Source organism: Tamandua tetradactyla, chromosome 1 (genome assembly GCF_023851605.1).
Source record: "Tamandua tetradactyla isolate mTamTet1 chromosome 1, mTamTet1.pri, whole genome shotgun sequence".
Taxonomy (NCBI): Eukaryota; Metazoa; Chordata; class Mammalia; order Pilosa; family Myrmecophagidae; genus Tamandua; species Tamandua tetradactyla.
The window spans coordinates 156,814,156-156,836,410 of record NC_135327.1 but is presented as its reverse complement, the minus strand read 5'-3'; the positions used below and the strand labels follow the sequence as shown (position 1 = coordinate 156,836,410).

The following is a 22,255-nucleotide window of genomic DNA, read 5'->3' as shown; positions in this document are numbered from 1 at the left end:
ACAATAGAAAAAGATAAAGAATGATAATATAGAGAAAAAATAAAAAATAGAAAAATATATAAAAAAGAAAAAAAGGAAAAAGAAAAAAAAACAAACAACACAAACAAACAAACAAACAAAAAACTATAGCTCAGATGCAGCTTCATTCAGTGTTTTAACATAATTACATTACAATTAGGTATTATTGTGCTGTCCATTTTTGAGTTTTTGTATCTAGTCCTGTTGCACAGTCTGTATCCCTTCAGCTCCAATTACCCATTATCTTACCCTATTTCTAACTCCTGATGGTCTCTGTTACCAATGACATACTCCAAGTTTATTCTCGAATGTCGGTTCACATCAGTGGGACCATACAGTATTTGTCTTTTAGTTTTTGGCTAGACTCATTCACCATAATGTTCTCTAGGTCCATCCATATTATTACATGCTTCATAAGTTTATCCTGTCTTAAAGCTGCATAATATTGCATCGTATGTATATACCACAGTTTGTTTAGCCACTCGTCTGTTGATGGACATTTTGGCTGTTTCCATCTCTTTGCAATTGTACATAATGCTGCTATAAACATTGGTGTGCAAACGTCCGTTTGTGTCTTTGCCCTTAAGTCCTTTGAGTAGATACCTAGCAATGGTATTCCTGGGTCATATGGCAATTCTATATTCAGTTTTTTGAGGAACCGCCAAACTGCCTTCCACAGTGGTTGCACCATTTGACATTCCCACCAACAGTGGATAAGTGTGCCTCTTTCTCCACATCCTCTCCAGCACTTGTCATTTTCTGTTTTGTTGATAATGGCCATTCTGGTGGATGTGAGATGATATCTCATTGTGGTTTTGATTTGCATTTCTCTAATGGCCAGGGACATTGAGCATCTCTTCATGTGCCTTTTGGCCATTTGTATTTCCTCTTCTGAGAGGTGTCTGTTCAAGTCTTTTTCCCATTTTGTAATTGGGTTGGCTGTCTTTTTGTTGTTGAGTTGAACAATCTCTTTATAAATTCTGGATACTAGAACTTTATCTGATATGTTGTTTCCAAATATTGTCTCCCATTGTGTAGGCTGTCTTTCTACTTTCTTGATGAAGTTCTTTGATGCACAAAAGTGTTTAATTTTGAGGAGCTCCCATTTCTTTCTTTCTTTCTTCAGTGCTCTTGCTTTAGGTGTAAGGTCCATAAAACTGCCTCCAATTGTAAGATTCATAAGATATCTCCCTACATTTTCCTCTGTTTTATGGTCTTAGACCTAATGTTTAGATCTTTGATCCATTTTGAGTTAACTTTTGTATAGGGTGTGAGATATGGGGCCTCTTTCATTCTTTTGCATATGGATATCCAGTTCTCTAGGCACCATTTATTGAAGAGACTGTTCTGTCCCAGGCGAGTTGGCTTGACTGCCTTATCAAAGATCAAATGTCCATAGATGAGAGGGTCTATATCTGAGCACTCTATTCGATTCCATTGGTCGATATATCTATCTTTATGCCAATACCATGCTGTTTTGACCACTGTGGCTTCATAATATGCCTTAAAGTCTGGCAGCGTGAGACCTCCAGCTTCGTTTTTTTTCCTGAAAATACTTTTAGCAATTCGGGGCACCCTGCCCTTCCAGATAAATTTGCTTATTGGTTTTTCTGTTTCTGAAAAATACGTTGTTGGGATTTTGATTGGTATTGCATTGAATCTGTAAATCAATTTAGGTAGGATTGACATCTTAACTATATTTAGTCTTCCAATCCATGAACACGGTATGCCCTTCCATCTATTTAGGTCTTCTGTGATTTCTTTTAACCGTTTTTTGTAGTTTTCTTTGTATAGGTTTTTTTGTCTCTTTAGTTAAATTTATTCCTAGGTATTTTATTCTTTTACTTGCAATTGTAAATGGAATTTGTTTCTTGATTTCCCCCTCAGCTTGTTCATTGCTAGTGTATAGAAATGCTACAGAATTTTGAATGTTGATCTTGTAACCTGCTACTTTGCCGTACTCATTTATTAGCTCTAGCAGTTTTGTTGTGGATTTTTCCGGGTTTTCGACGTATAGTATCATATCGTCTGCAAACAGTGATAGTTTTACTTCTTCCTTTCCAATTTTGATGCCTTGTATTTCTTTTTCTTGTCTAATTGCTCTGGCTAGAACCTCCAACACGATGTTGAATAACAGTGGTGATAATGGACATACTTGTTTTGTTCCTGATCTTGGGGGAAAGTTTTCAATTTTTCCCCATTGAGGATGATATTAGCTGTGGGTTTTTCATATATTCCCTCTATCATTTTAAGGAAGTTCCCTTGTATTCCTATCTTTCGAAGTGTTTTCAACAGGAAAGGAAGTTGAATCTTGTCAAATGCCTTCTCTGCATCAATTGAGATGATCATGTGATTTTTCTGCTTTGATTTGTTGATATGGTGCATTACATTAATTGATTTTCTTATGTTGAACCATCCTTGCATACCTGGGATGAATCCTACTTGGTCATGATGTATAATTCTTTTAATGTGTTGTTGGATTCGATTTGCTAGAATTTTGTTGAGGATTTTTGCATCTATATTCATTAGAGAGATTGATCTGTAGTTTTCTTTTTTTGTAATAACTTTGCCTGGTTTTGGTATGAGGGTGATGTTGGCTTTATAGAATGAATTAAGTAGCTTTCCCTCCACTTTGATTTTTTTGAAGAGTTTGAGGAGAGTTGGTACTAATTCTTTCTGGAATGTTTGGTAGAATTCACATGTGAAGCCATCTGGTCCTGGACTTTTCTTTTTGGGAAGCTTTGAATGACTGATTTAATTTCTTTACTTGTGATTGGTTTGTTGAGGTCATCTATGTCTTCTTGAGTCAAAGTTGGTTGTTCATGCCTTTCCAGGAACCCATCCATTTCATCTAATTTGTTGTATTTATTAGTGTAAAGTTGTTCATAGTATCCTGTTATTACCTCCTTTATTTCTCTGAGGTCAGTGGTTATGTCTCCTCTTCCATTTCTGATCTTATTTATTTGTGTCCTCTCCCTTTTTCTTTTTGTCAATCTTGCTAAGGGCCCATCCATCTTATTGATTTTCTCATAGAACCAATTTCTGGTCTTATTGATTTTCTCTATTGTTTTCATGTTTTCAATTTCATTTATTTCTGCTCTAATCTTTGTTATTTCTTTCCTTTTGCTTGCTTTGAGGTTAGTTTGCTGTTCTTTCTCCAGTTCTTCCAAGTGGACAATTAATTCCTGAATTTTTGCCTTTTCTTCTTTTCTGATATAAGCATTTAGGGCAATAAATTTCCCCCTTGGCACTGCCTTTGCTGCGCCCCATAGGTTTTGATATGTTGTGTTTTCGTTTTCATTCGCCTTGAGATATTTACTAATTTCTCTTGCAATTTCTTCTTTGACCCACTCGTTGTTTAAGAGTGTGTTGCTGAGCCTTCACGTATTTGTGAATTTTCTGGCACTCCGCCTATTATTGATTTCCAACTTCATTCCTTTATGATCCGAGAAAGTGTTGTGTACGATTTCAATCTTTTTAAATTTGTTAAGACTTGCTTTGTGACCCAGCATATGGTCTATCTTTGAGAATGATCCATGAGCACTTGAGAAAAAGGTGTATCCTGCTGTTGTGGGATGTAATGTCCTATAAATGTCTGTTAAGTCTAGCTCATTTATTGTAATATTCAAATTCTCTATTTCTTTATTGATCCTCTGTCTAGATGTTCTGTCCATTGATGAGAGTGGTGAATTGAAGTCTCCAACTATTATGGTATATGTGTCTATTTCCCTTTTCAGTGATTGCAGTGTATTCCTCACGTATTTTGGGGCATTCTGGTTCAGTGCATAAATATTTATGATTGTTATGTCTTCTTGTTTAATTGTTCCTTTTATTAGTAGATAGTGTCCCTCTTTGTCTCTTTTAACTGTTTTACATTTGAAGTCTAATTTGTTGGATATTAGTATAGCTACTCCTGCTCTTTTCTGGTTGTTATTTGCATGAAATATCTTTTCCCAACCTTTCACTTTCAACCTATGTTTATCTTTGGGTCTAAGATGTGTTTCCTGTAGACAGCACATAGAAGGATCCTGTTTTTTAATCCATTCTGCCAATCTATGTCTTTTGATTGGGGAATTCAGTCCATGGACATTTAGTGTTATTACTGTTTGGATAATATTTTCCTCTAACATTTTGCCTTTTGTATTATATATATCATATCTGATTTTCCTTCTATCTACACTCTTCTCCATACCTCTCTGTTCTGTTTTTTCATATCTGACTCTAGTGCTCCCTTTAGTATTTCTTACAGAGCTGGTCTCTTAGTCACAAATTCTCTCAGTGACTTGTTGTCTGAAAATGTTTTAATTTCTCCCTCATTTTTGAAGGACAATCTTGCTGGATATAGAATTCTTGGTTGGCAGTTTTTCTCTTTTAGTAATTTAAATATATCATCCCACTGTCTTCTAGCTTCCATGGTTTCTGCTGGGAAATCTACACATAGTCTTATTGGGTTTCCCTTGTATGTGATGGATTGTTTTTCTCTTGCTTCTTTCAAGATCCTCTCTTTCTCTTTGACCTCTGACATTCTAACTATTAAGTGTTTTGGAGAACGCCTTTTTGGGTCTATTCTCTTTGGGGTGCGCTGCACTTTTTGGATCTGTAATTTTAGGTCTTTCATAAGAGTTGGGAAATTTTCAGGGATAATTTCTTCCATTAGTTTTTCTCCTCCTTTTCCCTTCTCTTCTCCTTCTGGGACACCCACAACACGTATATTTGTGCGCTTCATATTATCATTCAGTTCCCTGATCCCCTGCTCAAATTTTTCCATTCTTTTCCCTATAGTTTCTGTTTCTTTTTGGAATTCAGATGTTCCATCCTCCAGTTCACTAATTTTAGCCTCTGTCTCTTTAAATCTACCATTGTAGGTATCCATTGTTTTTTCCATGTTTTCTACTTTGTCCTTCAATCCCATAAAGTTCTGTGATTTGTTTTTTCAGACTTTCTATTTCTTCTTTTTGTTCATCCCATGCCTTCTTCATGTCCTCCCTCAATTTATTGATATGGTTTTTGAAGAGGTTTTCCATTTCTGTTCGTATATTCAGAATTAGTTGTCTCAGCTCCTGTATCTCATTTGAACTATTGGTTTGTTCCTTTGAATGAGCCATATCTTCAATTTTCCTGGCGTGATCCGTTATTTTTTGCTGGCATCTGTGCATTTAATCAGATTTCCCTGGGTGTGGGACCCAGCAGGTTGAAAGATTTTCCTGTGAAATCTCTGGGCTCTGTTTTTCTTATCCTGCCCAGTATGTGGCGCTCGTCTGTCTGTGGGTCCCACCAGTAAAAGATGCTGTGGCTCCTTTAACTTTGGAAGACTCTCGCTGTGGGGGAGGGTTGCCAGCTGAAGCGGCTTGGGGGAGTGCCGCTCCAAATCTCCCAGCCGGCCCGGGAATCCGCGCGTGGGGGGGGCGCCGGCCGCCGCGGCTTGAGGGGACCATCTGTCCAAATCTCCCAGCCGGCCCGGGAATCCGCGCATGGGGGGGGCACCGGCCGCCGCGGCTTGAGGGGACCGCCTGTCCAAATCTCCCAGCCGGCCCGGGACGGAGGGAGGGAGGGAGGGGCTCCTGCCACCAGCCACCATGGCCCGGGGAAGCGCGTGCCCCTCAGGGATCTCACCGCAGCAGATTCTCCCAGCTGGTTCTGCCGTTCCAGAATGGGGTACGCTGTCTTTTTGGTCTCTGTCGTGGCTCCGGGAGCTGTTCTGTACCGTTTCTGTTTCTTTAGTAGCTGTTCTGGAGGAGGAACTAAGACCCGCGCGTCTTACTAAGCTGCCATCTTCTCCGGAAGTCCTCTGAAGTCATTTTTAATTCAATTTGTCCCTTTTCTGTCCATTTTAATACAGACTGGCTATGATTCCATTTATATAAATCCCACATACTCTTGTTGGTTTTCTATGCAGTATACTGGGATCATACCCATCAGACAATAAGACTTCCTGCGGTCCTTCTTCCGTACTTGCTTGTCCTGTATTGGCTGACTAGTTCCACATTTCATTAAATCCCCACCTGGGGCACTAGTCTCTGGGGTCTTACTTCCTGGTTGCCCAGAATTTTCCAGACCATCAATTTCTGTTTTCTCTGTCCCCAAGAGTTCAGTTCTCAACTTATCTCTTTCTTGTCACATTTTACTATAAACTGAAAGAAGTAGCCAGGTTGCATTTTCCACATTTAGTTTGGAAATTTCTTCAGCTAAGTATTCTGGCTCACCACTTTTAAATCCTCACTTCGATCCAACAGCGGTACTCAATTTGGCCAAATTATTTGGTATTTTAAAACAAGGGTTGCCTTCCTTCCAGTTCACGATGGCACATTCCTTAGTTATGCCTAAAGCTTCATTAGAGTCCATATTTCCAACAACAGTCTCCTCCAAGAATTCTAGGCCTTCTCTATCAAGAGCTTCACAGCTCTTCCAGAGCTTCTTCTTTATCCATTAAAAAAGCCGTTTCAACATGTTTGGTATTTGCAAACTGCAGCAGTACCTCACTTCTCCAGCACCAAAATCTGTTTAAGACTGCTAAAGCTGATGGAATGTTATATACCAGAAATGGAATGGTTTTTATATGGGGAATTTATTATGTTACAAATTTACAGTTCTAAGGCTCAGTCCAAACTAAGACATCCAGAGAAAGATACTTTAATTCCAAAGAAAGGTTGATGTCTGTCACATGGGAAGGCAGATGGCTGGTGTCTGCTGATCCTTGTTCCCAGTTCTACCACTTCCAGCTTCTTATGTCAGTGGCTTCCTCTCTAAGTATCTGTGGGCCTTCACTTAACTCCTCTAGGACACAACTCCGGTTTCCGGCTTACTTAACATCTCGTGGGAAGCCACATGGTGACATCTGCTGGGCTCTTCCAGTGTCTAGGCATCTGCTCTCTCCGTCAGCACTCCAAGCATCTCCAAATGTCCTTGTCTCTGACAGCTCTGAAGCAATTGTTTTCTAAGTGTCTACATCTGAGATTTCTCCAAAATGTTTCCCCTTTTAAAGGACTCTAGTAAACTAATCAAGACCTACCTTGAATGGGTGGAGTCACAATTTCATCTAATCAAAAGGCCACACTCACAATTGGGAATGTTACATGTCCATGGAAGCAAACTAACCATAAGGACACACCCACAACTGGTTGTGTCACATCACCATGGAAATATTACAATCAACATTTCCCATTGTAAACAACAGGTCCAGTCCCACAAGATTGGATCAGGATTAAAACAGTTTCAAATTTGCATGGGGGGGGGTCAGAGGAATGGGGAGTTAAGGGTAGAGTTTCTGTCTAGGGAGATGGGAACATTTTAGTAACGTAAGGTGGTGAGTGTTCTGCAATACTGTGAATGTGATGAATCCCACTGAACGGTATGCTTAGGAGAGATTGAAATAGCGAAGTTTATGTTGTATATATATATTTCCACAATTAAAGGGAACAAAAAGAAGAAAAACTAAAGACACAATGACAATTAAATATAATACATGATCTTGCATGGGATCTAACAAAAGAAGGGAAAAGGCACAAAGGGACAATATTGGGACATATAGAAAAAATGGAAAGTAGACTATAAAATTTATATCAATGTCAAATTTCTTGAACTTGATAACTGCACTTAAGGCAATAAGTGAATATCCTTGTTCTTTGGAACTGTACATGGCAGTATTAAATATTCAAGGAACACAATGTATAGACTCAAATGTTCAGAAAAGGATTGATTGATAAATAGGCAGACAGGTGAACAGATAGGATGAATGATACAGCAATGTGGCAAAATGTTCAAATTAGTGGATTTGAGTAGGGGTGGGGAGGTACAAAGGAGAATGTTGGAGTTCTATACGTGGGGTTTGTTTTATTTTGTAACTGTCCCATAAGTTTGAAAGTATTTCAGGATAAAAAGTGTTGAATCAATATCAAGGAAAAAACAAATGTACAATTCTCTTTCATACTTATCACTTGGCTAGACAGCTATAAAATGTGGACTCAGTTATTTCTAGAGTAGGAGTAAAAGAGATTTAACCTAGCATTTTAATTTTTTCCCTTTAACACCTCATGTCTCAGATACGATGCCCCTCCTCCATGAAGCAATCCTCCTCCCCCAGTTTGAGCCAAGAACCTCTCCTTTGTTCTCCATGACACTGTATATATTTCTTTCATAGACAGCTCATGAGCACAAAGAGTCAGACTTTTTAATCATAATATTTATAAGACCCTTACAAGGCTAGATGCAAAACAAACATTTAAGAAATATAATGAGCTTAGGAAATTAAATACTTTTTATATTCTTTTTCAGTAGAGAAAGTAAACTCCTGCTTATAATCTTATTCTCACTGTCTTATAATCATAATAATTCATTAAAATGATGTTGCAAATGGAAAGAATTTCCATACCTGAGACACTTTGCCTATTAGAATCCGAGTCCCCATTACTGGAGTTAGAACTGTTGGAGGAGTTGTTGTCAACCCCTCCCAGAAGGGGGCGCAAGTGGCTCACTGAGACTTGTTCAATGAATGATGTTCCATACTTGCGAAAATACCACCATTCAAATATCTAGAACAGAAAAATAATAAATGTGTTTATGGTCCCTGTTACCATCTATGAATCTTGTACACATGCTTATAAAATGTTACAATTACCAACACCTTAAGAACTTATGGAACAACTTACTCCAAATTTTTTTTATTTGTTCTAAAAATTAAAGATTTTAATCAACTAAATGCCAAGTACATTTTCAATTTTAAATGTTTCTTCACTTAATATTGGTTTTCAAAAATAATCTATAAATACCAACAAAAAAGGAACACTGCTAAGATCTGCTCGTTACATTAATAGTCAAATAATAAAATCACCACACCTGGAAGACAACTCCAGAAATGTGAACAATTAAGCCACTTTTAGAAGTATGGCTTATAAGGTATTTCAATTATTGTACATTCTGATAAACCCGTATCTACATAAAATGTTCAGGATAGCGGCATGTCATTATGTTTTTATAAACTCCTCTTTAGAAAAATGCTAGTTTTACAGAAAGAATAAAAGACATCCCATTTTATGTATGGGTGGCACCCAAGTGCTAAGAGACTCATGAATGTCTCATCTGCTAAGAAGTGATATATAAACACTAGCATCTTTTGCATGCCATTAGAAATTCTAGTTCACAAGCTTACCAATTGTTACACACTTGTGGATTTCAAAAGACAGAAGAAATAACTTTCATTAATAAAAAGAAAGAACTAATGATGCTCAAATGATTAGATGGAAATCAGGATTCCCTAAGCACTAGAAAAGCAAGCAACCTCCCCCATTCTTTCTTACCCAGATCCCTCTGTCTCTATAGAGAACATTTTTTCTCACATTGTTCAAAGTTGCTCTCTCCCATATCCTTTCCTCTCCTCTCTGCTTGATATGAAATTCGTTCCTTTAACAGTGAGAAATCTTTCCATGGAAGAAATTTAAGAATCAGTGATATCCCAGAAGCTCATAGGATAGCTGTACTATACTTTATAACATAATATAGAATATGGAATTTACATAAAATTAATTACCTTTATCATTACTTATCATAAAAACAAGATTTTGCTATCTATTCTGGAATGGATTTTGAACTATTATTTAAAGACTGAGCTTTCTCTCTTTTGCTCTTCTAAATATTTCTAAAAAAAAGAAAGAATACCTATGAATAACCAGGAAGAACTACCATTCAAACCAAATGTTTCCAATCCTATAGCAGGACAATTTAATTTCATTCCAGGGAGTTATACCTTTTGATTATATGCATTTTCACATGTTAAAACATTCAAGAACAGGCAAACCTCAATTTACTGTGCTTTGCTTTACTGTGCTTCACAGATATGAGTTTTTTACAAATTGAAGGTTTGTATGCGACCTTACATCAAGGAAATCTATTGGTGCCATTTTTCCAGTGGCATCTGCTTACTTCATGTCTCTGTGCCACATTTTTTTTAAGTTGCAAAACCAAATTTTACTTTAAAGCACAAATTCATCATCCATCAAATTACTAAGACATTTCTGCAATTTGAATACTTTATGTGCTTTTTGCCCACTCAGTAGACTATATAGTATAGTACAAACATAACTTTTATATGCACTGGGAAAGCAAAAAAAATTGTGTGACTTGCTTTACTGCAATATTCGCTTTGTTTTATGGTCTGGCACCAAATCTGCAGTATCTCTAAGATAGATACACACTTTCACTGGGCAGACTGGGTGATATAACAGGAAAGCCAAGAGAGATAGAGCCAGTCCACAATGTTTGGAAGGCTAGAAACAAGAGATCTTGCTTAAAGAAAACAGCAAGTTCAAGAATGGTAAATTTACACATCATGTATCCAAAATGGAGTGTGTAACCCCAGGTGAATTATTTAATCTATTTGGACATCAGTTTCTTCAATTATAAAGTAGAAATAACTTATCCAACAAGTGTTCTCACTTAATTTTCACAACAACCCCATGTAACACACCTAGTTCAATGCCTGCTGCACAACAGTACTCAAAAGTAATAGCAAGGCTACAATTAATTTGTTAGTGATGTACACACCTGCCAAAGGCATCACACCTCACAAATAGCCATCGTGCAGCCTCTTTGTGGTACTCTGCAATTCAAGTTAGTATAGTACCTTTTTTTTTCGTATGGGCAGGCACCGGGAATCGAACCCAGGTCTCCAGTGTGGCAGGTGACAACTCAGCCTGCTGAGCCACTGTGACCTGCCCTGTACAGTATCTTGTTTCCTAATAGATTGTTGGCTGAAAGCCCCAGAAAATAATTCTGAAAAGGGGTACCTCTCACCATAAAGTCCTGTCCACTCAATGAAGAGATCTTAAGAGATGCGATCTTAAGAGATCACAGCTTTGCCTTTATTGGAAGAGAAGGCAGACTCTAAAGGATCCAGAACATCAGTCAGAGACCTGGCAAAGGGTCTCTATGCTTGTGAGGAAGAGCCTCCTTTGCCCAAGGTCTTTGCTCTGCTTTCTATAATGTGCTACTAGGAGACCTGTCACCTCCCTTAGTTCATTCTTTCAGTCACACAGCACTAGGGACCCCACCCCAACATGAGCTGCATTCCAGAGTTACGAAGCAGAGATTTGGCCTCTGATATGGCCTCTGACATGGCCTGTCTCCATCATAGGAAACTTGGGACTCTTCATAATCCTCAGTTCCTCCATAAGAATCACAGAATGCCAGCGTTAAAAGGGACGTTAAAGGACCATCACATATTTATAGATGAGGAATGAGGACTACCAATCAAGATTGCAGTGACCTGACCAAAATCATATAGCTAATTAAATAATCGCTAGGTATGGAGCACCAGCTCCCTGCTAATTCTTACAAGGGTCCTATGACAAGAGGTCTCTTCATAACTCTCTCACTTCATTTAAACAAACAGAAAGATACAGATCTATCATTTCTTTTTTCAAATCTTCCCTTTCAAATGTCCTTCGACCCCACTGTCCCTCTGTGTTTCCTTAACTATCAAAACCAATCCAGAAGTAGTCTATCAAATGGTACCAGAATAATTCATCCTAAGGTGCAAAGACTTCTCTAAATTGGACATTTGCATTGTAATAGGAGACTATCTTTAACCCAGTATTTCCAACGCAGGAATAATACATTTAAGCAAAAACTAGCTGTTCACACACCTGTTAAGGGGGAAAAGGAGGTTTTTTTTCAGAGCCTGTCATGTCACAACAGTAGAGGTTCCAATATTAACTGAATGAACAACTAGGAAAAGGAAGTACGGAAGAGATTTGAAGCCTTTTCAAATATCACATCAAGTCTTCTAATAACATTCTGTCCCCTGCCCTTATCCTGAAACATATCAGATTTTGAGCAGCATCTCAGAGTATTTTAAAAAACCGCAAAGATCCAAATGGGCAGATGGTGTTATTTAATGCACTCATATCTGGTGTCACTCTGAATTCTTCTCTCTGGTGCATAATCTACGATGTAAACTACAAAGCTCATAAACAAATTCCAATTTTAAAATCAGTTCTTGGAATGCTAATAGCTTAGTGGGCTTGCCACTATAGAATAAATCAGTCTTTAACATAGAGATAACCAAAAAATTGAAATAAAAATTTACATATTTCATATTTAGTCTTAAAAACGTAATCTCTATAGTGCTTTCTTCCTACTTATACTCCATCCCAAGGGTTACACACATCAATTAAGAACAGAATTAAACACATCAATTGGGTTTGGCATTTAGGGCTTCAAAAGTGATCTTATCATCTAATTTAAAGATAAAAATCCTAATACACTTCATGATAGCTGAGGTGTGTGACCTTGATTTGTTCTCTTGATTCTCTGGAGTTAAATTTTCTAATGTAAAATATAGTAATCCTTCAGTAAGTGTTGGATGGATGGAATGACGGATGGATGATGAAAAGAAGATAGGATAGATGGATACTAAGTGCTGGCCTGGTTTATTTTATGAGATATATTCTAAAGAAAGAGCATGATCAATGAAAGGTTTTGTGTTCATTTTGGTTTTTTCTTAAAAAACAGAGGCACACAAATTTTTGGAAGGGGAAACAATCCAGTGGAGAGGGAGAGACTAAGGATTCAAAAGACTAAATAATCAAGGGGCATGATGACCAGAGTCCAGAGGCCACACCCTAGCTTGAAAAGGCAGCCTACCACTTCTTGCTCTGAGACAGGAAGAAAAGGGAAGATGAATTAATAAAGGGAGACATTCTATTTTATATAGTAGGTTATGATGTGAGCTGTTTCACAGCTAAGAACAAGGTGATACTGATCTCTGTAGAGGTGCAGGTGATGTTTATTGGCTGAGAATAAGGGAGGTGGGGATGGAATTGAGAATGTGAGGATTGAGAGGTGGCTCAGAACTAATCCTTGCAGGGCAGAAGGGTCATAGCTAAACTCAGAGCCAAGATCACATTTAAAGCAAAGACCCATTTGCCAAGGATCTAGTTACCAATGTTCAGTAACTTCTTCCATTACCATTTGACAGAAGCACAGAGGATGACCTCAAAGGACTGGGGACTGGGAGTGGAGATACAGGTTTGCTGCTGGCCTGAGGTACAAACTTGTTTCACCATTCCCTGCCATAAGGGAACAAAATCTGGCAAATGCGACACAAACAAGGTCCTTCCACCTATCTCTAACAAAGCTAAAATCTGAATCTTTCCTGATGATGCCTAGATTTTTCCTATCTAATAAGAACTTTTCTTCTTCTTGAATTGCATGTTCTCTACATAAAATACTTCTCTTTATATATCAGGGATTTTGCCATACTTTTTATTTCACTAAAAAAGTGCCTAAAGATCACCACAGAGCAGCACCTCAGTAATTTCATGCCAATTCCATTAAGCCTATGGGAAATATCAAGATGGCGAAGCCAGAAATTGGCATCCTCCTTCCTAAAGGTTAAAGCAGACAATGATGTTTGTATCACAGGAAGATAGATACCGTGATGGTAGAGATTGAAAAGAAAATATGAAACTCTCCAACAGCCTACTCCCAGATGGAAAGGTAGCCAAATGACACCTGCTCTAAGTCATCAAAAATATACCTGATGGTAAACAATTTTTCTGGCAAGAGGAGATCTTCTGGGCTTAAAAATTAGATAGGACAGTGCAATGGTAGCTCAGTGGCAGAAATCTCACGTGCCATGCCAGAGACCCAGGTTTGATACCTGGAGCCTGTCCATGCCACAAACAAAAAAATAAACTAGATAAACCAAGGCCATTAGATTATAATATCCATAACTTTTCCAGATTCCTTCTTGAAATCACTGGAGTAAAGTACATCCTTTACTCCATAGCCAATGACTCTTTCAAAGTCCCTACCAATTTTTCATGACAGGCATGATTATCTTTTCACTCTTGGCTACTACAAGTTTTGTTTAGGAGTACATAATAGCTATAGGGTAGGTCTTGGCCACTGCTTCCATCAGTCTCAATCCACTCCTTCTTAGCCACTTGGTTCCTCTAAACAGTTATCTTTCTTAAGAATTGGTATTCATGGCTTTCCACCCTCTTCCTTGGTCAGCAGTTGTCAAGGCTCTAAGGTAAAGGAAAGAAGACAGAGTTGAGACTTTCTACTGGGTCCACAGCAAATGATGCACAACCACCTCAATGTCTGTATGTTCAGAGGATGAGATTTTCTGTTATAGCACTAAGTACTGTGGCCTGAAGGGGAAGGTCATTCTCCTGGGGTAAAGTTATGAGGTCTACTGAGAAGTGGAAGAAACTGGCTGTGCCATGCATCCAATGCCCTAGCAGCAGCTGTTCTCTAAAGACCCTCCCCTAGAGATTCTGATTCAGCTGGTATGGGGTAGTGCTCAAAATCTATAATCTCATAAAAGTTCCCCAGAAAATTTTGGTTCATTCAATTCATTCATTCATTCATTTGATCTTCTGTTCGTTCAAGAGATATTATCCAAGTGTTTACTCTAACATGATAGGTACAGAGATGGCCCCTGCCCTTGCAAAGCCCACATTCTAAAGAAGAAGACATTAAGTGATTACACAAATAATTTATAATTATAAAGTGTGGTAAATATTGCTCTACAGTTCTAGACTGGTCAAATCTTACCTAATCCGTGACCAAAAAGAAAAAGAAAAAAAAAAAAAACATCACTTCCAGAGATGGTTACTTGTACCTCTCCTTCCTCCCTCCCTCTTTTTCTCTCTCCTTCCCTCCCTCCTTTCTTCCCTTCCTTCTTTCTGTCATCAGCTCTTCAACAGTATGACTTATGCTCACATATAAACTGGAAATGCCAAAAGGGAAGTTTTGTTCCTTTATCTGCCATTAGCTTGTTCACCTCTCCACTTTGGCCTGGCTAGCCATTAACCCGATCCACTCAAAGTCAGATCTGATAGGTACCTATCTACTACTCCCTTTGCCTGACCTTTGACCTCCTATGGAAGATCATTAATTTTTATGGTGAACCCAAGAAGCTATAATACGATAAGGCTAAAGGGACCTCAATTTCCTCACACTGTTTGCAGGTTCCTCTTCCATTTGGTCCCCAAAGCATCTGTCACTCTTTATTCTAAAGCCAGGATACAAGTTGCTTCATAATTGATACAGCCTGACATTTACATGCTGCTTCCCACACCCCAAGAGTTCTTCCTATGAAGAGTCCCTGACTCTTTTCTTCATACTTAGCTGTAAGAGTACCATCCTTATGGTACTTGGTGATCCTTATGCTAATCAATTAAGCGCTACCTAAAGTGCAAGTCAAGTCCTTTATATGGCTGGAAAGAGTTGAAATAAACCATAACAATCTTTCACCCTACTCCCTTACTTTTTTATTGATAAATCTTAACATACAAACATTTTTAACATATAAACATTGTATACATGGTATACAATCAATGGCTACAATAGTATCATATGGTTGTGTATTCATCACTATGATTATTTTTTAGAACATTTGTATCACTACAGAAAAAGAAAGTAAAAAGAAAAAATTCATACTGCTGTACCCTTACTGCCCCCCCTCACTGACCACAAGTATTTCCATCTACCCAATTTATTTTAGCTTTTGTCCCCCCATTCTTTATTTTTTATCCATATTTTTTACTCATCTGTCCATACCCTAGATAAAAGGAGCATCAGACAAAAGCTTTTCACAATCATACAGTCACAATGTAAAAGCTATATCATTATGTAATCATCTGCAAGAAACAAGGCTACTGAAACACAGCTCTACAGTTTCAGATACTTGCTTCTAACTACTCCAATACACCATAAGCAAAAAAGGGATATCTATATAATGTATAAGGATACCTTTCAACTCTGTTAGAAATCTTACAGTCACTGACACTGTATTTTTTTCTCATTTCTCTCTTCCCCTTTTTGGTCAAGAAGCTTTTCTCAATCCCTGGAGGCCAGGTCCTGGTTCATTCCAGGATTTCTGTCCCATGTTGCCAGGAAGATTTACACCCCTGGGAGTCATGTCTTACATAGGAGGTGAAGGAAGTTAGTTCACTTGCTGCACTGGCTTAGAGAGAAAGGCCACATATGAGCAACAAAAGAGGTTCTCTGGGGATGACTCTTAGGTCTACTTTTACATCTCCCTTACTATTTTTTTTTATTTCAATAGCTGCCTTTAATATTGTTTGCTCTAATTTGATGTTGAGGAAGAGAAAAAGGGAGGAAGGGAAAGAAAGAAGAAAAGGAAGAAGGTAAGAGGAAGGAAGGGAGGGACAAAAAAGAAAGGAAGGAGGGAGGGAGGAAGGAACAACGGTAAAAATAAGAAGAAACGAAGAAAGAGAGAAAAAGGAAGTAAGAAAGAAAGAGAGAAAGAGAAGGAAAGAAAACAACTTTGGCAGCCTTTTCCAAAACATAATGAGCTGCACATAAAGAAAGGAAAGTATGGAAGTTTTCCTAGATTGATTTAGAATGAAGTCAATTAGGTGCTTAGACTTACAGGGCTATTGTGCTATATTCTAAGACAGAAGTTTAGGGGTGAAGAAAGTAGTTAGGCAGCACTGTGCCTAAATAACCATTTGTTCTTGCTTTGTAGGAAATTTATGGGAAGAGGGGCAAATATATAATAACTTCAAGCAAGACTCTTTTGTTGTTGTTGCTGCTCTTTAAAATGACAGATACTATTTGAGTTTGCTAAAGCTGCAAGAATGCAAAGCACAGGAAATGGAACAGCTTTTATAGTGGGAATTTATTAAGCTGCAAGTTTACAGTTCTAAGGCCATGAGACTGTTCAAATTAAGGCACCATCAAGAGTTCACCTTTACTGAAGAAAGGCTGATGCTGTCCAGAACATCTGTCAGCTGGGAAGGCAAGTGGCTAGCATCTACTGGAGTCTTTGGCTTCTGGACATCTCTATCAGTAGAGAAGGCATATAGAGAAGTCTGCTAGCTTTCTCTCAGAGCTTCTTCAACAACTTCCCTAAGGGTGTTTTCTTTCATCTCCAAAGGTCTCTGGCTGTGTGGGCTCTGTTTGCACTGAAGATTTTCCCAAAATGGTTCCCTCTTAAATGGCACCAGTAAGGGGCCCCATCTTGACTGGGTGTAGACACATCTCCATGAAAGCCACCTAATCAGCAGGTCCCACCCACAATTAAGTAGGTAACATCACCATGGAAACAATTTAATCAAAAGGATCCCACCCAGCAATGTTGAACGAGGATTAAAGAACTTGGCTTTTCTGGGGTACACAAGATTTTCAAACCAGCACAGATACTAATAAGGAAATTATAAAGAATGACTTCAAGTTAGGTAAATGAAATTTTGATTTACCATTTTCTTCTGAAATCTGAAAGGTTAACTATATTCACCTTCAATATTTTACGAAATAGCATCTTCAAGAAACGTATATACTAAAACTGCCCAGAACTTTCGGATTTCTTTGGAAAACATTTTTAAAATGTTGGCAAGTCATCCTAACCAAAAGGGGTAAAAGTGTAACAAATAAGGCATAAGTGGCTGAGAGAGTACAAATAGAGTCGAGAGGCTACTCTGGAAGTCACTCTTACACAAGCTTCAGTGAGACATTGTTACCTATCCTAACTTGCCAAACCCCAACCAAAACCATTCCACCCAATCTTAAAGAACACCTAGGGCAATATATAAGATTTTTTCAGAAACCTACAACCTCCAGATGGGTCTCTGGACAAGATAAGTCCTGAAACCTAGAGGGGCCAGCTTTTCTAGCTGGATCTATCTCCCTACCCCAAATTATCCAACACAAAATAGTTAGAATAAGCATAACCCAAATACCTCCTAAAGAGTGGGAGAAAGATCAAAAGTGATGGTGGAGTTACACAAAGAAGGTAGGGTTTAACAAATTAGTATGATTGCTGCCTCATTATATTGATATTTCTTTTAGCCTTCAGGATCTTAGTGCCGCTAGAAGTAAAAAACGTAAAGATGTGGAATTGTAACCTATACCAAACTCTGAAATCTGTTCTGTAACTAATTGTGATGTGCTTTAAAATGTATTGCTATTTTTCTACATACATTATTTTTCACAAAAAAGAAAAAAAAATTGATTGTGATGATAAAAACAATATTTATTTCTTCTAGCCTCCAATGTTCTGGAGCAGCTAGAAGGAAAACTCTGAGATTAAGGTAAGGTAATCCATGACAAACTCGGGGATCTGTCCTATAACTACTTATTGAAGAATGCTTTGAGAACTATTGCTTTTTCCTTTCTTTGCTTTGTATATATTGTATCATACAATGAAAACAAAAGGTTGACAAGCTATTGACACTGCATGGCCAATGATTTTCATTTTTGAAATGGTATGTATGTAACTATATAATGCCTTGTGAGGTAGGTTTTACTGTAAATGAGCAAGCAACCAGCTTTTATTCTGACTACAGTTTCAACTACTCTGGTTACACAAAGGGTTATAATTAATTTTAATATCCCAAGTGCAAAGAACTGCATATCTAATTTTCTTAAACTTTATCCTTTGTAAAATACTTAAATTGAATTTTCAAAAAATTTGTTACCCTTGGCTTACTTCACTTTATTCAAACTAGATTACTAAACTATGAATCTGCCTCTTGGTTCCTCAAAAAGTTCTCTGAGGACCAGCAGCATCTGTGTCACAAGAGAGCTTGTTAGAAATGCAGAACTTCAGGCCTAACCTCAAATCTACTGAATCAGAATCTGCATTTTAAAATGAGTCCCAGGTGAATAGTATGCATATTAAAGTTTGGAAAGTACAAAAATAGAATATAAATTCCCAGAAATGAGTTTAATATAACAAGTCATTAGCAGTGATAGTGACTGATTAGAAATTGTGTATTAGCTATATTTCTTTCTAAAGTGCTTTGATTCTTTTATGGCTATATACCTACATCTGTTTTTAAGATTTAACCTTATATTGCCATATTTGTTCATTCTTATAAGCAATTCTAAGGCATTTTGAAAGTATTGACCTTTAATGGAACCCAATTCCTTTCTCCATGTCTTATACTCATTCACATTACAAAACAGTCAACAAATACTGTAACTGCTTCAGTTCATGAATGTTAAAAGTGAGATAATAGATTAAGAATAGTTGCAAATGTGAGCCGTTAATTTGTAAGGTAATGGATTAAGAATAGTTGTAAATGTGAGCCATATACTTTTTTTTTTATTGTGCTGTCCATTTCTTTTTTTTTTTTAGAAATTATACCATTCTACATAGGCAATCAGTAATTCTTAACATCATCACATAGATGCATGATCATCGTTTCTTAGTACATTTTGCAACGGTTTAGAAGAACTAGCAATATAACCAAAAAAGATATAGAATGTTAATATAGAAAAAAAAAAAATAAAAGTAATAAGAGTAAGAAAAAAACAAAACAAAACAAAAACCTATAGCTCGGATGCAGCTTCATTCAGTGTTTTAACATGATTACTTTACAATTAGGTATTATTGTGCTGTCCATTTTTGAGTTTTTGTATCTAGTCCTATTGCACAGTCTGTATCCCATCAGCTCCAATTACCCATTATCTTACCCTGTTTCTAACTCCTGATGAACTCTGTTACCAATGACATATTTCAAGTTTATTCTCGAGTGTCGATTCACATCATTGGGACCATACAGTATTTGTCTTTTAGGTTTTGGCTAGACTCACTCAGCATAATGTTCTCTAGGTCCATCCATGTTATTACATGCTTCATAAGTTTATCCTGCCTTAAAGCTGCGTAATATTCCATCGTATGTATATACCACAGTATGTTTAGCCACTCGTCTGTTGATGGACATGGCTGTTTCCATCTCTTTGCAATTGTACATAACGCTGCTATAAACATTGGTGTGCAAATGTCCGTTTGAGTTTTTGCCCTTAATTCCTTTGAGTAGATTCTCAGCAATGGTATTGCTGGGTCGTATGGCAATTCTATATTCAGCTTTTTGAGGAACCGCCAAACTGCCTTCCACAGTGGTTTCACCATTTGACATTCCCACCAACAGTGGATAAGTGTGCCTCTTTCTCCGCATCCTCTCCAGCACTTGTCATTTTCTGTTTTGTTGATAATGGCCATTCTGGTGGGCGTGAGATGATATCTCATTGTGGTTTTGATTTGCATTTCTCTAATGGCCAGGGACATTGAGCATCTCTTCATGTGCCTTTTGGCCATTTGTATTTCCTCCTCTGAGAGGTGTCTATTCAAGTATTTTTCCCATTTTGTAATTGGGTTGGCTGTCTTTTTGTTGTTGAGTTGAACAATCTCTTTATAAATTCTGGATACTAGACCTTTATCTGATATGTCGTTTCCAAATATTGATTCCCATTGTGTAGGCTGTCTTTCTACTTTCTTGATGAAGTTCTTTGATGCACAAAAGTGTTTAATTATGAGGAGTTCTCATTTATTTATTTCCTTCTTCAGTGCTCTTGCTTTAGGTTTAAGGTCCATAAAACTGCCTCCAATTGTAAGATTCATAAGATATCTCCCTACATTTTCCTCTAACTGTTTTATGGTCTTAGACCTAATGTTTAGATCTTTGATCCATTTTGAGTTAACTTTTGTGTAGGGTGTGAGATATGGGTCTTCTTTCATTCTTTTGCATATGGATATCCAGTTCTCTAGGCACCATTTATTGAAGAGACTGTTCTGTCCTAGGTGAGTTGGCTTGACTGCCTTATCAAAGATCAAATGTCCATAGATGAGAGGGTCTATATCTGAGCACTCTATTCGATTCCATTGGTTGATATACCTATCTTTAAGCCAATACCATGCTGTTTTGACCACTGTGGCTTCATAATATGCCTTAAAGTCAGGCAGTGAAAGACCTCCAGCTTCGTTTTTTTTCCTCAAGATGTTTTTGGCAATTCGGGGCACCCTGCCCTTCCAGATAAATTTGCTTATTGGTTTTTCTATTTCTGAAAAATAAGTTGTTGGGATTTTGATTGGTATTGCATTGAATCTGTAAATCAATTTAGGTAGGATTGACATCTTAACTATATTTAGTCTTCCAATCCATGAACACGGTATGCCCTTCCATCTATTTAGGTCTTCTGTGATTTCTTTTAACAGTCTCTTATAGTTTTCTTTGTATAGGTCTTTTGTCTCTTTAGTTAAATTTATTCCTAGGTATTTTATTCTTTTACTTGCAATTGTAAATGGAATTCGTTTCTTGATTTCCCCCTCAGCTTGTTCATTGCTAGTGTATAGAAACGCTACAGATTTTTGAATGTTGATCTTGTAGCCTGCTACTTTGCTGTACTCATTTATTAGCTTTAGTAGTTTTGTTGTGGATTTTTCCGGGTTTTCGACGTATAGTATCATATCGTCTGCAAACAGTGATAGTTTTACTTCTTCCTTTCCAATTTTGATGCCTTGTATTTCTTTTTCTTGTCTAATTGCTCTGGCTAGAACCTCCAACACAATGTTGAATAATAGTGGTGATAGTGGACATCCTTGTCTTGTTCCTGATCTTAGAGGGAAAGTTTTCAATTTTTCCCCATTGAGGATGATATTAGCTGTGGGTTTTTCATATATTCTCTCTATCATTTTAAGGAAGTTCCCTTGTATTCCTATCCTTTGAAGTGTTTTCAACAGGAAAGGATGTTGAATCTTGTCAAATGCCTTCTCTGCATCAATTGAGATGATCATGTGATTTTTCTGCTTTGATTTGTTGATATGGTGTATTACATTAATTGATTTTCTTATGTTGAACCATCCTTGCATACCTGGGATGAATCCTACTTGGTCATGATGTATAATTCTTTTAATGTGTTGTTGGATACGATTTGCTAGAATTTTATTGAGGATTTTTGCATCTATATTCATTAGAGAGATTGGTCTGTAGTTTTCTTTTTTTGTAATATCTTTGCCTGGTTTTGGTATGAGGGTGATGTTGGCTTCATAGAATGAATTAGGTAGTTTTCCCTCCACTTCAATTTTTTTGAAGAGTTTGAGGAGAGTTGGTACTAATTCTTTCTGGAATGTTTGGTAGAATTCACATGTGAAGCCATCTGGTCCTGGACTTTTCCTTTTAAGAAGCTTTTGAATGACTAATTCAATTTCTTTACTTGTGATTGGTTTGTTGAGGTCATCTATTTCTTCTTGAGTCAAAGTTGGTTGTTCATGTCTTTCCAGGAACCCGTCCATTTCATCTAAATTGTTGTAATTATTAGCGTAAAGTTGTTCATAGTATCCTGTTATTACCTCCTTTATTTCTGTGAGGTCAGTAGTTATGTCTCCTCTTCCATTTCTGATCTTATTTATTTGCATCCTCTCTCTTCTTCTTTTTGTCAATCTTGCTAAGGGCCCATCCATCTTATTGATTTTCTCATAGAACCA

The 22,255-nt window shown here is 37.4% G+C and overlaps 1 protein-coding gene across 10 annotated transcripts in view; it reads right to left on the bottom strand.

Moving 5' to 3' along the window:
• Nucleotides 1–22,255, bottom strand: part of ST7 (suppression of tumorigenicity 7) — a 377,376-nt gene that overhangs the window by 117,493 nt on the left and 237,628 nt on the right. For all 10 annotated transcript variants that reach the window (XM_077115619.1, XM_077115687.1, XM_077115865.1 and 7 more), the window contains one exon: nt 8,387–8,546. In XM_077115619.1, the coding sequence (XP_076971734.1) occupies nt 8,387–8,546 (160 nt within the window). The remainder of the gene's footprint in view (nt 1–8,386; nt 8,547–22,255) is intronic.